The 17,271-nt window shown below is 58.5% G+C and overlaps 1 protein-coding gene across 6 annotated transcripts in view; it reads right to left on the reverse strand.

Annotated features, from left to right (window-relative positions):
- GTF2IRD1 (GTF2I repeat domain containing 1) overlaps positions 1 to 17,271 on the reverse strand; it is a 57,559-nt gene that overhangs the window by 39,106 nt on the left and 1,182 nt on the right. For 4 of the 6 annotated variants that reach the window (XM_082776093.1, XM_082776089.1, XM_082776090.1 and 1 more), the window contains exons 1-2: positions 10,277 to 10,371; positions 832 to 960 (exon numbers count right to left, since the gene is read on the reverse strand). In XM_082776093.1, coding sequence (XP_082632219.1) covers positions 832 to 960; positions 10,277 to 10,327 — 180 coding nt within the window. In that variant the 5' untranslated portion in view covers positions 10,328 to 10,371. Of the gene's footprint in view, positions 1 to 831; positions 961 to 10,276; positions 10,372 to 17,271 lie in introns of those variants that run through there. The other 2 variants (XM_082776091.1, XM_082776092.1) reach the window with 1 other exon arrangement.

A 17,271-nucleotide genomic window follows, 5' to 3' on the forward strand; every position in this document is an offset into this window, starting at 1 on the left:
GCACTCATCAGGCACCCGACGATGACACCACGATTTGCTGTACAGGATGGCACGCGTGTAGCAAAGCCACGTGGGGTGCGTCGCCTCCGGGGAACCTGCTCTTTAATGTGGTGATGGTGGTCAAAAAGAAGGAAATCACTGTTTGGGGGAAAAACACCTGCCTGCACAGAGCTGAAAATGCACTCGAGGTGAATACCTTGGCTGCTGGGCTTTAAAGGGGAGGGCTACTTAGCACGCTGCTTTTTATTAGGTATTTGTTGCCACACACGCACTTTCCCTTCCTGATCACACTCACAGTTAAAAATAAGATTAGCTCTGGTCCACGAGAATTAATCCCACCAGTTATCTTGTTTATGTAAGCACGCCTGACTTATGCAAGGCTTCCACCGGGAATTCTACGTCAAAAGATATGAAAGTTATTTTCTTTGTTCTCCCAGATAAAAGCCATTGTTCTCCTGTTGTGTAAAAGCTCACGGTAACATCGGTAAAACAGCAAGAAAAAAAAAACACAATCCAGCCCCTACATTCGGCTGACACCGGCATAAATATTAATGGGGAAACACGGCGCAGCTGGGATGAGCTGGGGCTGAGCCCCGTCCACAGGGCATCGGGACGGGGCGCGCTGCGTTTTGCAGCTCCACGGGCTTTACCACAGCAGAGGGGAACGTGACGGGCTGGGTGATGGAGGTTTTTTCCTCCTCATCCTCTCCTGAGAGCCCCGGGGCCGTCAGCCCTGCTCTGCAGCGATGCCCTTGGTGGGTGGAAGTAGCAAATATGGGAGGGAGGGGACGGGGACGGGGACGCCGCGCGCTGGTGCCCACGGCCTCTTACCATGGAGTCTAAGGCAGACACTAAGCTGGTGATGATTTCGTCTTTCTGGGGGAAAACCATGTTCCACTGCTCAGGCCTGGAGCTGCTGAGGGTCACGTCTAGAGGCTTCCCTGCCAGTGCCATATTCACCTGGAAACAAGAAAAAAAAGGTGTTGTGTTACTGACAGGAGCTCTGATGGCGCGTGCCCCTCATGGCAAAAAAAAATGATGAAAGTTGCCAAAAAAAAAAGAAAGAGAAATGGGTTTTGAGCAAGCACTCAGCTTGCTGTCAGTGCTGCTGCTCCTCCTGGGTCCCCCTGCCCCATGGACACGCGCCGGGATGCGGCACCACCACGATGCCAGGGGAAACCGAGGCACAGCACGGGGCTGGGGCAGCCCACGCCCCCGGCCCCATCTCTCCGGTGTGGAGCCGCCCTGCACGCGGGTGGGTAGAAGCAAGAGGAGAAGCAGAAAATCAAAGGCATGCGGAAGACACCCACGTGCGAATCAGCTCATCCCTGCCAGGAGCAGAAAAAGCAGCTACCCGCGCTCGCTGCCAAGCCGTAACCAAACCCCGGCGCCAGCGCCACGCGTCCCGGCAGCACCGGGCCCGGCGGATCCAGCGGGGTCACCTCCAGCCCTGGGCCACCACCACGAGGGACACCCTGCCCAAAGGGGGTCGTGGCTGTGCCAAGGGGGAGGATATGGAGCAGAAGGGGTGACACACGTGTCCCCATGAGGACGCCGCGCCAGCCACCCCGCGCTCCCCATCCCCAGGGGCTCTCCCTGCACCCAGGGGAGCAGCTGGCACCCAAAGGTGTCCTCAGGGTGCACCAAAGCCACGGGGTGCTCTGCCATCACCTCGCTCACCACCAACAAGCTCGGTTTGGGGAGAAAGCAAAAGTCTCGTTAGTTTTTTTTTTTTTTTTTTGTCTTTTTTTCCTTTTTGTTTTGGTCTCAAAGGGGTTTGAGGCAATGGGGTGTCACCCAAACAGCCGCTCAGGAGAGGGTTTGGGGTCCTGGGGGTCAAAGCCAGTGGGAGCAGGGACCCTGCAGCCAAAAAGGAGCTTAGCCCCAGGAGCTCCATCCCTTGCTGTAAAATGGGGAAAAAAAAAGGGGAAAAATGGACTGGCTCAAGCCAAGCCACAATATCCAGCTACTCAGAATGAGGTGGAGAAGATAAGCACGGGGAAATGTCCCATCCCGCTGCACCAACACCCGGTGTCCCCACACAGCTCTGTGTGGGGCCCAGCCACATGTGCAGTGACAGTGCCAGGTCCCTGCACAGGGGTGCACCCACGGGACACGACCCAGGGTGATGCCGATGCTGCGGGGGAAACTGAGGCAGGGGCTCGCCCCGCACCAAGCTCTCTGCTCCCACGTTGGGTACAGCATCGCGCCCGCAGCACCCAAAAACGTGGGGAGGGGGAGATGCAGAGCGCCACACAGCCCGGCTTGAAACCTGCAAAGAAAGGATGGCGAAAGGAGAGGAGAACGCTGGCGAGCCATTCAAAGCAGACCGTGAATCATGTGCTCGAAGCTGCGAGCAGATAAAAGGGGCCGGGGAATTTCTAATGAGGCGAGATTAGAAGGAGCCGGGCAGGGCGAGCCGAGGAATATGAATGAAGCTGCCTGTGCGTAACTCGATTTGCTGCGCAGACAAAAACCGCAGCCGCCCGGCAGCCCCGCGCGCGGTGCCGGTGCCTCCTGGGCCGAGATTAAACCCTGCTTAAAAGCAGGGCTGAAAGTCAAAGCGAGAACCGAAGCGGCTCACCGCCCCGCTCTGATTCACGCCTGCATCCGACCTGCAGGAGTCAGCTGCATGCAAATCCGTGCCGGATAAAGCAGGGGGAAAAGAGTGGGGTTTGGCCCCCTTGTCTCCATCGGGGCATCTCTGCCGGTGCCCGGGAGGGATGGGCGCACTCAGCAGGGCACCAAACAAGCTGATGAGGGCAGGGACAACTCCTCGTTAGGGAAATGTTAATGACCAAACTGCAGAAATTGCGTCCCAGACCTGCCCTGGGTTGGCTGCTCGCACAGGGACAGTGGCAGGGGACAGTGGGGCTGCGCTGGGGCCACACGGGCACTTCTGGCTGGCAGAGCAATGAGTGCCAGGGCTTCTGCTGCACCACGCCAGCACTGACCCAGAAAAATCCTCTTAAAAGCAGCTGACATTTCTTAACAGCGCTGCCTGCCCGAGCAAAGCTGACGGCGGAGTTTTGTCCCCGGGGACGATGTTGGGGAGGGAACCCAAAAGGCTCGCCAAAAGCGCCCTGTCCTGAGGGCTGGGGGACGAGGGGCCCGGCCACCTGCAGGCTTCGGGCAGCCCTCGAGCAGCTGGGTGCCACAGAGCCACCAGGAGCTGGGACATCCGTGCGGGCAGGGATGCCACCCACGTCCCAGCCAGGACAGCGGGCTCGGACCGTGCATCTCCTGGAGGCCCCGCCGGGAAGGGACACGGCCCAGGGCCGCAGCACCGCTCGCTGCTGGGCCCCCCTGGGAGCGCTGGTGGACAGCAGCCTTATTTTGATCACGCTGCCTGCACGCGTTTCCGAGCACCCTAATTATTATAATGATAAATTGCTGCTATTAGAGAGAGGTCGGTGCTGCTGGTGGTGCTGAGGAGCCGGCCCCAGAGGATGGGGCTGGTGGCGGCCCCGCGGCGAGCGCGAGCTGCAGCTCCCTCGTCCCTCTGCCTCCCCCCCAGGGGCAGCACAAACGTGGCCCAAGTGATGCGTCTGGGTCTTCATCTCGGGGGGGGGAGAATATTGCTGTAATTCGTTTAATCAGTTATGGTCACGAACAGCAGCGACAGCGGATTTAGAAGGGGAGAAGGGGAATAAACGGGAGGGAAAAAAAAAAAAAAAAAAGACTTCATGGCAAGCGATAGGCTTATCCAAATCAAATTAAGATGTACAGCTTGAAGTTGTTTGTCTAATCAGAGGGAAACTAAGCTTTAGGGAAACTGGGGTAAACCATTCTTACACCAGTTAGGGCTGGCTGCGGGTGGGACGGGGGCACGGCGAAATCCCCGAGCGAGGGGTCCGGGCGCCGAGGACGCAAGGACGAGTCCCAGCTGGCCACCAGGAGCTGTTCCCGCAGGTGCCGCTGCGTCCCCGCCACCAGCCAGCCCCGTCCTGCCCCCTCTGCCTGCTCCCGGGGACAGGGACAGACCTGGTCCCCGAAATCCCCACCCCAAGCCTGAGCATCGCCTCCCCGCCCGCCTCGCAGCATCCCTCCCGAAAATAAACATCCGCCCGCCCGGCGCGCTGCGTCACCATTTCCACAGCCTTCCGAGCAAACAAAACAGCAAAATAAGGCAAACAAAGCAGGAACATCACCATCCCCCCCGCCCCCCAAAAACAAATTTCTGAGCACAGAACGGCGTTGTTGTAACTTTCAAATTATAAACAGGTTCAGCTAGGACCAAGCGAAGGGAACGGATGCGTGGTGGCATCACAAGCCAAGTCCCGCAGCCAGAAGGGAAAAAAAAAAAGGCAATAACCTCTTTTTTGGGGCATTATCCCCGGCTAAGCCCTGTGCCAAGCAGGGGACCTGTGATGCTGCGGGACGGGAACAGCCGCGTGGCCAGGACCGAGGACTTTCTGCATCGCCCTCTCGTCCTGTTCCCTACCAGTACCGGCTTTCCACAAATCGGGTGATTTATTTATTTTTTTCCTGCAGGTCCATAAAAACGTAGCCCTGGCCATTTTTACTGCATGAAGCATCCATAAAACGCACCGAACGTAAGCAGTCAAAGCAATGTCTCAGGGAAGGACTTGAGATGGGCTCACGGCGCGTTCACCCCGCTGGGGGAGAGGAGGGACGGCCTGGGGCAGGCGTTGGGGCACTGCCGGGGGAAATTGGGCTGCCCGGAATCAAAAGGACTTCTGAAAATGGTGCCGGGGCTCCTGAGTCACTCGGGAGGTTTCACCCGAAACGCCGGTGGCCGGAGGGTCCATGAGCCACGTCCGTGTGTAACGATGAGCTGGCAGAGATCTGGGGTGTAATTGCCTTCTGCTCTGGGCAGGCGCGTTTAAGGGGATTTTTAGAAATTACACCAGCCCTGGAGGACATTTAAGTAATTAGCCCCAGCCATCATCAAACGCGTTTTAAAATTCAGCATGAGCTGTCCCGATAGGAGCTGCAGGGCCAATTCATGGCACTGGCTGGGCACAGCACCCCGGGGACAGCACCCGCCCTCCCGGCGCAGGGACCGGCCCCGACGTCCCCACGGGCTGCAGGAAGGGGAGGCCGACCGAGGGCACTGACCTACCCCGACACATTTTGGGGACTTTGGGGTCTTTTGGCGGTGATGAGCACCGTGGCACGGCCCTGCTCTGTCAGCACGGCGGGGATGTCTGCTCGGCACGGGCAGCTTGCTCGCACGCCGGCAAGCGACTGCTTCGCACCGTGAAGGGGCTGATGAAAGGCTCCCCCTGCACGGCCTGCCGGCAGAGAAATAACTGCTCCTCACACCCTGGTGATCCCAAAACCCACTAAAATGTAATCCCCCGCGCCTAACTCAGCACAGTCTGCCCCGTCGGCGGTTGGTGAGCAGCACGGTCAGCACTGATGCCAGCTCCAGCAAATTACCACGATACCTCTGGTCACAAAACACCCATCGACATTCTCCAGTGTCCAAACACTCCCCAAAGCCCCCAGATCTCTGATCTCACCCCCGTGCTGCTGCGCAGCCCTCCTGAGGGGGGGTGCTCTGATTTTTGGGGTACCCACGTAGCCCTGCGAACATGGCCGCTGCGAGAACAAGGCCAGGTTTGCATCCCCCAGCCCCATAACCTGCCCCATAACCACCGCCCCATTGCAACGTCTCTCCCCACATCCCCAGGCCTCCTTTTTTGCTACACCTGTTCACAAAAGTCCCAAAATGAAGGTGATCAGGGGGCAGACAGCCCCCGGGCACAGCCTGGGGTACCCTGACCACGCACGTGGTTTGCGCCCGCATCCCCGCGGTGCCGGCAGCCCCCGCACCTGGGCCAGGAGGGGTCCCCCAAACCAAACCACCAAAACCTGGTGGTTTTCTTTCACCCTCTCCAGCTGGGTAACACCGGGAGGAACAGCTCCAGGCCACGAGACACCTCCTGGCTGGGTTACTTTACCCACAGGAACCAGGGCACCTGCTGGAAAAGCTCCTCACGTCCGCGCTGGCACAGAACCGAAAACATCCCCAGGCAGCGCAGCCGGAGCGCCGCTGCCCCGGCTGCTCCACGGCCAATCTCTCACCCGGCTCAGCTCCGTCCCGCTCCGCAAACAAGCGCAGAACAAACCCGAGGCTCCCGCGAGCAGCCAGGAGGTGTTTCCGCAGCAGGAATGGAGCTTTTTCCTACGGGAAGCAAAATCCGAGCGTTTCATTCTGCCGCTACCTTTCTTTTTCTAAATCCCGCTCTCGGCGCACGCAGGACGAACGGGAAAATTATCGTGGGCTTCTGCACAGGGCGAAGGGAGAGGTGGGAGCAAAGCGGCGGCTGGAAGTCGGGGTGCCCCCCCCGATAACACCTCCATGTCACCGCAGCCGAGCAGGATCGCTCCCCCCGGCTCCGCCGCGCGTTTCAAGCATCCCCACGCAGCCAAGTTTCCACGCCGCAACCTCCCGGCGGGCAGGCGCAGAAGCTCTAGCTTCGAGCAACTGCCTCTTCATTTATTAAAGAAGGAAAAAAAAAAAAAAAAAAGAGAGACAAAAAGGAAGGGAGGGGGGAAACCCAAAGCGTTAATCGGAGCGTCGCCGCCGCGGCAAGGGAGGGATGCTGCGAGTGCTGTGGTGGGGAGTGGGGAGTGGGGAGCAGGCGCTGCTAGCGCGGGGTGCCCAGGTGGCAGGGCCACGAGGGATGGGTGCTGCGGTGGTGCCAGGGCTCAGGTTGCATTTCCCAGAAGTGGGTGGCCCACAGCAGCTAAAATTAGGAGGGGGCACCGGGAGCTCGCTCTGGTGCCGCACCGCCACAGCTGCCGCCCACGAATAGTTCCTGCGGGGCGGCCCGAAACGGGAGCGAGCCTCAATAGGAAGATGAGACCAACCCGGGAACCCCGGAGCCGTCGGGGCAGGGCTTGGGGTGGCACCAGGGGTGTGGGTTGCACCTCGGTGCCATGTGAGCAGGAGCCCGAAGCCGGCTGGTGGCGAGGAGGTGCAGCGGTGCCACGCATCGTCCGCCCAGCACCACGCGTGGGGCTTTGCGTCAGGAGCGACTCGGGGCCAAAACCCAACATCTGGTGGTGGACACCGGGTGTTACGGGGGGCTCGTGCCCCACGCCGCCTCGCGGCACCCGAATTTTTAAAGCTGGGTCCAACGTGGCACGGGGCGGCTGCGGTTGAGGTGCCCTGCAAGAAGCCAAGGGCGATGGGGAGCGGGGAGAGGATGGGATCCAGCTTCCAGACTCTGCTTTCTTGGTATGTAAGCTAACACTCGTGTTATTTAAAGCCGGAGTTTTAGCAGCGTTCAGCTACTGTTTGCGTGATCAGGATAAAAAATCGCAATCCTAATTCCTGGCCCCCCGGTGCCTATGGCAACTGGTATCCGTCTCCTTGGAAACTAATCTCGTGGTATTTGAACAATGTACCAAGGGCCTTTAATCTCCCAAACACTGTAAATCTTTATTCTAGCCTGCTCTCCTCCTACCCCGAGAGCCAACATAAAAAGCCTGTTGTTTTCCATGCAGTTACTGAGATCCAAACTCAGATTTTATATCACACAGCCACATGGATTTATTTTTTTTCCCCCCTTCCTTTTTTCCTCCACATCAAAGACAAATCCCGCGTGCGGGTGAAGGTGATGCCCCGCGCCTGGGGATGCAGAAACGAAACCCCAGAACCAAATCCCTTCCAACGAGGTCCCAGCCCCAGCACGTTTTCTGCCTCCCCATCCCACCCGCCGGCAACGCATCGTCGCAGCTCCTGCGCCTGGCCACGAGCTGGGCTGCTCCAAGGCAGCGACGCACGAAATCGCGGCCACCAGGGCGTGAATTTGGCGAGGTCTGCGCCTCGTCCGGCTTTTTGGGGCTCAGCCCCGTTCCCCTTTTCCACCAGGAGCAGCCCCGGCGCCCGTCCCCGTCCCTTGTCCCCATCCCAGCCCGCGGCCGTGCCCGCAGCGTGCTCGCTGCTCTTCCCGGGTAATTATCTCCGCGCGAGGCGCGCTCGGATGGAAGAGCCACTGCCTAATCTCATTACGGTTTAATTTTATCGCTGATATTTCAGCTCTCCGGTTATTGTTGTTTCAGGAGCGAGTATTCCCCCTGTTACAGGACGTGCTGCTTGCCACCCCGTGCCTGGCTCCGCTCTGCATAAATAAGCCCGGTGATAGCTAACGACACGGGCCTTCCGCGGGGATTACAGCACCCACGCGCAACCATCAGCGCCACACAGGGCATGGAAAGGCGATTTGGGGGCTGGGGGTTAGCACCGACACATGGAGCACACTGCTCCTAAATCCTGCTCGGTCCTTTTTTTTAAGGGGAAGACCCAGAGAGGATCTGACAGAGGAGCTGCGGGCCACGCCGAGTGTGTGCATCGGGATGGGAGCCCCAAAAACCAGCACCACGCTGATCCTGCCCTTACCTGGTGTTATCGGGGTGCTGCATCACTGCCAGCTCCAGGACACAAACAGCCCCAGGTGCCCACGGCCCCCACCCAGCCTGGGCAGGAATCCAATTACCCTGCACATCCCGCACGGGCAGCAGGACCGGCCGGGGACGCATCCTGCTCCCCCACACCCCAACAGCACGGGCACGGCATCCCCAGGGGCCCTGGCAGCCACAAAACCGCACGCCTTGGGGCCGGGACGTCCCCTCTGGTGCCACCTGTCCCGTGGAGATCCATCAGTGGCGGATGGCACATCCCAAATCCAATTGCCCAATTCCTGCAGCCGGCGCCCGGTGGGAGCCAGCCAGTCGGTGAAAAATTACTAGGGATGGGCAGACAGATGGACGGGGACAGGCAGACGCCCTGAGATGGGGATGACGCTGCTCCCAGATGATCGGCTCCCGGGCAATGCTGCTCCGCCCCGGGGCTACGAGGAAGCCTCGGAGGGAGCTGGGAGCCCAGCGAGGGCTGCCCCGGGCCGGAGGAGGCCAGGATGAGGCCCTAAAACGCAGCCGGGGCCTCTCCTGGATGCTTCCACGGGGAGTCACCACCAGGACAAGGTGACCTGGGCGCTGCCACCCAGCCCCAGGGGACGCGGCGGATGCGGACGCTGGCGTTTCTCCAAGCACCTCGCTCCCCACGAGGAGCTGTCTGTCCCCACATCACCCCACATCCGTGTCACCTCAGGGGACACTGTCCCCGAGTGCACTCCCAGCCGGTTCAGCTCACTTGTCCTGCAGAGGAACCCCCCCCATCCCTCCCACGGCGCCTGGACGGCCTTCAGGCCGGTTTGGCACAGCACATCGGTGGCAGAGGGGTCCCCCCACACCAACAGGAGTGAGGAGGGACTCCACAAAAAAATTCACAAGAACTGAGAAAAGGGGAAATGAAATTCCCCAGCACAGGCTGGGGGTGCTGAGCATCACCCGAGCCCCGTCCCGAGCCCCCACGGAGCCTCAGCTCTGGCGGAAACACACACGGCCCCTGCTCAATTCCAGATTAATTCTAATTTCCATTGTGTTATGAAACACATTATCTGTTGAAACTAAGTCAACAGTTGTTTGCATTTACGTGTAAACACAGCGAATATTAGGAACGGGGCCAGCATGATATTTGCATACGAAATGCAGCCTGCACTGCCCTCTCTCCTTGGCTTTTTTCCATCCCTGCAGTTAAAGATACGGGCGTGCACGGAGATCGTGAAACCCAAGACCAGAGCGGACCAAGAAGCGCAAACGGCTCTTCCCTTCCTATTTTTATTTTTGTGCAGCAGGAGGAAAACATCCCTTTAGAACTACATAATGCACCGACACGCACACCCCTTAATCTTGCACCCAAAACTAAACCGCTTCAAATTCTCGCTGATGTGCATATCTTATCGAGCCTGCTTTGCATACTGTATAAATATTTATTTGCTTTTAATCCTGCAAAAAGCAAACCTGCCTTATGGCACATTTCCCTTCCAAGCAGCGCTGCGATGCTTTAATCGGGTTGCCAGCACCCGGAGAAGCGCAAAGCGAAGCAGCGCCTCCGATTCAGAGCCTCCCGTGGGTGTGGGGATGACAAGGAAACGGTGCTGAGGGGCTCGGTTACCCAAATTCAGGCCCGCACCAAGCATGGACACTCACCCCAAAACCCCCGAACCCACACACCACAAAACTTGTAGAAACCAATAAAAAATAAAGAGTATTTTCCCCATCCCAAGCACCCCTCTCTGCACGCAGGGCTCTGGGCTCACCTGCACCGACAGAGGGTATCTCCGCGCTATTCTTGGGGTGAAACCCGGAGAAAAAAGGACAACCTGCACATAAACAAGCCCGACCACCTCTGCGTAAACCCGCGCCGGAGCCGTGACCGCCCGAACGGCAGCCGTACCTTAATTACCTCCCGCCGCAGACGGATGGCGAGCAGCGCCTTCGCCCGCATCCGTCCCTGCTCCGCGGCGATCAAAGCATTCACATCGGGCTCTGCGCCGCCTAAGACTCTGAATTAATTTCTTAATCGGTTCCCCTTAAATGGGCGGCAAGCAATTAGGCAATCGGAGCAGCTGCCTCCGGAGCAGGGCGCTGGAGAGCCCTCGACCTGCCGTGCGCGGCGGGGAAGCGCGGAGCTGCCTTGTGCCGGGAAGGTAAATATTTAAGGAGGCTGTAGTGGGGCTGTGCGCTGCCATACCTCCTCCTCCGAAACGTCTCCAGTGCCTGCCCTCTGCCCTGTGCCCAGCCCGAGCCAGGAGGAGCCCAAAAAGCTCGTTAGAAGCTTTATTTGCTTATTGGTAGCAAAATCCCGGCGTGCCACCAGCAGGAACGTGGGGACAAAGCTGGTCCAAGCTACAGCCTAGGAAGGAACAGGAGCTGGCCACCCCAAGCACATTTCTCCCTGGGAACGGGGCTGTTGGGACTTATTCTACATCCCCTGCCCACCTCCTGATCGCCTCGGGAGAAGCAGCACACCGGGCTCACAGCTCCACGGTGTGCCCTGAGCCGAGGGCACAAAGCTCACCCGGAGCTCCCGGCCCTGCCGCACAGGAGCCGAGCTCCTTTGTAGGACCCCAAGGAGCTGTGGGATTTGCTGGGATGCTCACCCAGCTGAGACACGGCTCTTCTGGACACTGCTGCTACCTGGGCACCAGGAACCTGAGGCTTCAGAGCTCTTTCCACACATCCTCGGACCCCTTTCCATGCACAGGGAGCCGCGGGATGGGGACACCTCCAGGGCTTGTCCCAGCCCTCACCCCACAGCGGGAGGCAGAGGAGTGGGGAGCTGGCATCGCCAGGGATTTCTCCCTCAGCCTCCACTCATGCGAGGCAAAACTCTTCGAAGCAGCAGCTCAGCTCTCCCTTCTCTCCTTCCAGCTCCTCAAAATACCAAGGGCAATAAAGAGAGATTTAAGCAGAAAGCAAAATCAATAGCGAGAAGGAACGTTCTGGGCTTAAACGCCTTGTAACAGCGCTGGCTAAAAGCGGGTTAGCGCAGGGGAAAAAAAAAAAAAAGGAAGAAAAAGAAAAACGAGAAAGAAAAACCCTTCACAAGCCCGCAGCACATCAGTTTGAGAGGAGCTGCGGTTGCTGCAAGGCTTTGCACCAGCATCGCTGCGAGGTTCCAGGCGGGGAGCGTGCAGGGGCTTGGCACCCCCCGACCCGACCGTGACCAAACAGTCGCGGGGAGGAAGAGCAGGAGGAAGAGGAGGGAGCTGCCGGCACCCACATCTCAGCTCCCACTCGTGCGACACCACCGTGCACCCAACCGCCTCCGTTCCACTTCGGGGGAAGGTTGGCCGGGGCAAGGAGGCTGGGGACAGACAGCCGGCCGTCTGTCCGTCCGTCTGGCGGTGCTGATGGGGAGCGCGTCCTGCCACACTTGCAGCCGGATCCCCGACGGCAGCGATTTCCCTTCCTGCTCGTCTGGTCCTGCAGCGCCCACGCCTCCGAAGGGCTCCGGTGGCCACCTGCCTGCCGGCCCCGGCAACCCGGAGCATCCTCGGCAGCGCCTCTCCCCGGCGGGGCCGGCCTGCGCGTTCACCTTAATTATCGGGTTTAAAAATGAGAACGGATGCCTACGTGCTCCCGTGCATCAGCGGCAGCGCGGTAAAATCCCGGCTGTGTTAAAAATAGTCCTGCGCCGGCAGCCGCCCACAGAAGCCCCTTCGTGCTCATGGCTCCATCCGACGGCTCCGTAGCACCGGGAGGTCGGCGAGCACAAAAGCACTCGTTTCGCCCCCCAAAAAATCAACCGGGAACCAAAAAAATATTTATGCTCAACAGCAGAAGCGATACCTATGATGCTAGGGGAGGAAGAACTGGGGAACAAGAAAAAAAAAAGGGCAGCGTGCCCACAAAACCAGCAGCTCGCTTCCAAGCAGCGGGGTGTGTGAGGAGCGGAGGAAAGCGGCGGAGAAGTGGGGGAAACTTTTGCAGCGCTGCTGCGGCGCCAGAGCCGGCTTTTGTCACGGCGTGCCTGGCGCACGCAGCCATTGATGGGCTGTATTTATGCAGGTGTAATTCCCACGGAGATAAAGACCTTGTTTTTCAACAAGCGGCAGCATCATACATAAATTACAATAGCAAACATCGCAAAACAAAGACGTTTTCAAGAGCGCGCGTAATCCGCGGAGCAGCAGCTTGGGAAAACCCGAGGAGGGATGCAGGGAGCTCGCCCACAGCCCAGAATAATCCCCCGCTCACCAGTCCCATCCTAAGAGAAATAAATACCTTTGGGCAGGTGGGAAAAAGCCACCTAACGCCGCCCTTGGCTCTTTTCCATCCCTGGCTCCAGCAAAGCAACGCTGGGACCCATCCGGAGCCAGGGGATGCACTGCACCGGTGCGGCCATCTCACGGGGCTCACGTGCTCCAGTTTTCATAAAATAAAAGAAAATAAATAAATATAACCTGACGCTAATCCTAATGGTTTTAATAAATGTTTCATGTCTTGATAAAGGTCGCCCGCCTCCTGCTCTAGCCACGCATTCGTATTAATAGCACGCGGGCTGCTTGGTTTTAGCCCTGCTGTTTGGCCGGGGTTTCGGGTCGGGCACGCTGCCGCATGGTGAGCGATGGCACGGGGCCAGCGTGGCCACCAGGCACCTGGCAAAACCTGCCCCAAACCCCTGCAGCAACACCCGGCTAATCCCTTGTTCCCACCCCGTGGGGTTCTCAATGCAAGCCATGCTTGGCTCCTCCAGCCGAGCGCTATTTGGGGTGCCTGCATCTTCCTGGTGAGCTGGGGGCACGAACCCCAGGCTGGGAGTCAGGGCGCGGTGCCCCCCTCGTGGGCTGGGTGGCTGTAATTTCATCCGGGGGCTTTCTAGGCATTTGTCCCCAGAAAGACGAGATGAAATTACAGCGCAGCGATGGCCCGAAAGGGTGCAGAGCGATTTATTCTCGGTGATCCTCCTCTAATGGCGCTAATTTATAACCTTGTCAGGAGGCGCACGCAGGCTCCGGGCACCCGTACAGCTCCCTGCCCCCCCGGCCTCCCGCGGGCTGAACATCCCCATCCCCAACCCCAACCCCAACCAGGATGTTTATTTAAGGCCCCAAACCCCAAAGGCTCTTTAAACAAGCAGAGTTCCTAACATATTTCGCCTCCGGAGGTTGCGGGAGGGCTTCCAGTGCCTGTGTGGGTGTCCCCCCCTCCCCAAACCCCCGTCGCTGCTCCCAGCCCCACGGGAGGAAGGACGGCGGCGGGGGAAGAGCAGAGCCGTGTGTCCACAGCTCCCATGGCTGTGGTGGCATCTCAGGGACATCCCTGCAGACCTGGCTGTGCCCACCCACCCCCAGAGCCCCGGACCCACAGAGATGTCCTGGTGCACAAGCACATCTCCTTACAGTACAACCAGAGGCTCCGGCTCAGGAAGGTGGCAGCAGCACACCTGGTTTTTGGGGGACTCACTGATGACCCTCAAGGGAGTCTCCCCACACAAGCCCACCCTGCTCCTGTGGCAATCAGTTGTCCCAGTCTGATTTATCTGTCCCCAGGCCGGTGAAGGGGAAGGAAGCCATAAGGAAAAGCCCTTTCTCCGCCCCATTCCCACCATGAGGTGTGCGGCCCCAAAGAGGTGACATTTCTCCAGCCCCGCCAGCAGCAGCTCACCGAGGAGCTGCTGCCACTCCACGCAGTGCTTTGGCAGATGGCGGGTTGTAACACCGTTGTATTTACCCAACGAGGCTGTTTTATCGCGTTTCTTGAACAACACAGGGCGAGACAGAAGCCAGCCCCTGGGCTTCAGCAGCCCCAGTGCCGAAAAGAACAAGGCAAAGCGAGGAGGGCCCACAGGACTAAAACCCATCGCTCCGGAGCTCACATCTACACACTGATTTAGGCAACAGGAGAGCACGGGCAGCTCACAGGCACCACAAAATGATTTGTGATTCGGCCTTTTGACCATGAGGCTCCACAGTGTGGGGGGAGCAGAGCCACGGGCACAGGTCGGAGCGCGGCCTGGCCCCGGGCCTGTGAGGCAGGGGGCACACCAAAGGCCGCGATCCTCCACGCGAGGGCAAAACAACCACCTCTAAATTCTTCTGGTCGTCAGATGAGAGAGGGAAAGCTCTGAGGTTTTCCTGCTTTTCCATTTTTTTCAGTCAGGGAAGGAGGAAGCCAAGGGCTCCTCAACCACTTCTCTTTCAACCACACAACCCATGGGGCATCCCCTGCCTCGGCCAGGGCAGGGCTCAGCCCCAGCCTGGCTGCACAGCTCCTCGCCTCATTTAGAGGGATTTCTCCCCCACAAATTACACCATGAAGCTCCTGATTATTACGGGGCAGGCACTGCCTTTCTCCTGGAAGTGTGCAAATCCCTCACGTGCCTCATGGGGGGGGGGGAGGTTTGTTCTCCAGGAACATCAGTGCTCCCCCCCCGAGCTAAGCAGGAAGAGCAGCACCTGGCAGCAACCAGACTGAGAGAAAGTACAAAAAAAAAAAAAAATAGTTACAAAGCCTCCTTCCCACAGGATTTTCACCCCCACCACATCCAGCCCAACCGAAGCTCCACGGCACCTTTCCACTCCCCGCAGCTCCCCCTGCTCCAGGAGCGGATTTCAGCTCCCTGATGCTCAGCCCCGGCTGCCGGGGTGGCTCAGGTGAGCACCAAAGCCCTGCAGCCCCCACGCAGGACACCATCCATGCAAGGGACATCCACCTGTGTCCCTTTCAAGCTTCTGGAGCAAACGGTGGAGGAGCTCCCGAGAGGCTCGGAGCCTCCACGTGTGGGTTTGCTCCCTCTGATGTTGCAGGTTTAGAGGAGACAAAGATGGAGGCGCCTCATAATTCAAGGGAAAGGTGGAGATTAGCTTTGAGGAAGAAAGTCCTGGTAAAGGATGATTAGATTGCTGTGAATTTGCAAAGGCAGAGCAATAGTCTGTGCCGGTCTCCTATTCATCTAGTTGAAGTTAATTCTCTTCTTAAAACAGCCATCACAGCACTGAGCGGAGACAAAGCCACAAAAGCCAGAAAATTCAAACAGAAGCTGTTTGGATATACAAATGTAAATCCCACCAAGGTGCAATCTGCTTTTAAGAAGGCAATTCTTGCACTGAGTGCTTTTCTTAATAACGTTTACCCGCCGGGGAAAGCCTTCCTGATGCTGTAGGTAAGCCCCCTGGAAATCACCATCAAAGCGTCTGAAAAGCGACGATTGGCAGCAGATCTGGAAACACAAGGCCCTGCACAGGTCCTCCCACCTGCCCTGCATGTAACACGGAACCTCTTCAGCTGATAAAGCTGCTCCGTGGGGTTGTCTCAGACCAGACCCCCCGCCAAATCCCAGCACCCAGCCGGTGGGACCCAGTCTGGGGCCGCGGCTCCTGCTCGGACACAGCCAGTGGGGAAGGGGGACCTCGGCCAGGCAGGGCTCCCGGCACCACTGAAAGCAAATTCGATCCATGGGGTCATGTTAAGCGCTGCAGAAGGATGCATTAAACCTGCAGCCTCGCCCAAAACAATAAGCAAAAAACCCCAAAGCCACAATCTGTAAGGTCTGCTTGAATCACAGCCACTGCGCAGCCTGGAGTCTCCCACAGCTTCTGACCAGACCAAGGGCTCCTAACCTCTTTTTAAAGATGATGTCTCAAGAGATTGAAATAAAACACACAGTGGAAAGTGAAAGGCTGCACCTGGGCAGAGAAATTTCTCTGGGAAACCTTGCCCTGGTCTGCAACAACCGCTCACCTCCCGAGAAATCGTCCTGCTTTCTGCCTCAAGCCCTGCTGCTCTGATGAACCTCCAGGTGGGAAGATCCAGGAGATACCAGGAGACCCTTCCCTACAGCTTTCAGCTGGGAGCTCACCAATAAAGAAACTCTACGAATACAAAATTTAGCTCCTGGTGGACACCTCCATCCTGGGAAGAGGCTCCCTGTAGGTCCTCTCCTTCCTGTCCTCAAGGGCAAGGCTTCTGGTGGCACCACTCACACCTCAATTTTGGTGATGACCACCACCAGCAGGTCCACCACCAGCAGCAGCTACAACCTACGCTCAGGCAGCAAACGGAGCAAACGCACCCTCTGCCATGGGGACGGCTGGCACCTAGTCCTGTGCCCGCACCGTGGCTGGCAGGGAACGAGCCCGGGCCCCGTCGCTGTCCCTCCGCATTCCTCCACCAAGCCTGACCGCCAGGGTGCAGCCGATGAAATTCCCAGAGGAAGTACAGGGCATTGATAATTGCCTAAAAAAATCCCAGCTATTTCCTGTGGGAACAGCAGATGGGAATCCCCCATCAGCTCCAACAGCGGGAGATCACTCCAACCACTGTTATGGTCTGGGGTTTTGGGGTTTGGGTTTTTTTTTTTTTCCTTCATTTCAGGCGAGCGCTGCTCGATTGAGAGGTGGCGCCGTCCATGCAGGTGTGGGTGCAGGACAGCCCAGCCTGTCCTCCGGGTGCTGGGAGATGGAAACAGCCTAAAAACGGGCCCTTCTTGCACCGTGCGAGGTCCTGCAAGTCGCCTCCCTGTGCCAGGCTGCCAGGACAGCGAGCAAGGGCAAGGCGTCCCTCACGCCGGGCTTGTAGGGCAAGTTGCTAAATACGTCCCCGAGCAGGTTCCTTCCCTCCTCTCCAGCTTCTCATTAGCAAACCCAAAGGCGCCGGGGACCTTCGCGCCTCTCCTCCCTGGCATGAGCGGCGCAGGAGATGAGGCACAAATGTGGGGCTGCTTTCGGGATCAGACCCAAGAGCAGCACCAGGCTTGAAGCAAAGCACTGACACGCGGGCAGGGATGCACCGTGGCACCTGGACCTGCCCAGGACAGCCCCATCCCACTTACTGGGGGGTTTCTCTCCCCACCCAAGACACAGGCTGGGGGGTGTGGGAACTGCCTGGTGTTCCCAGTGTCCCCTTTTGCCATGCTGGTTCCCGAAGGCCAGCACGAGCCCAGGA

Source organism: Aythya marila (assembly GCF_965140915.1).
Source record: "Aythya marila genome assembly, chromosome: 20".
NCBI classification, from domain to species: domain Eukaryota; kingdom Metazoa; phylum Chordata; class Aves; order Anseriformes; family Anatidae; genus Aythya; species Aythya marila.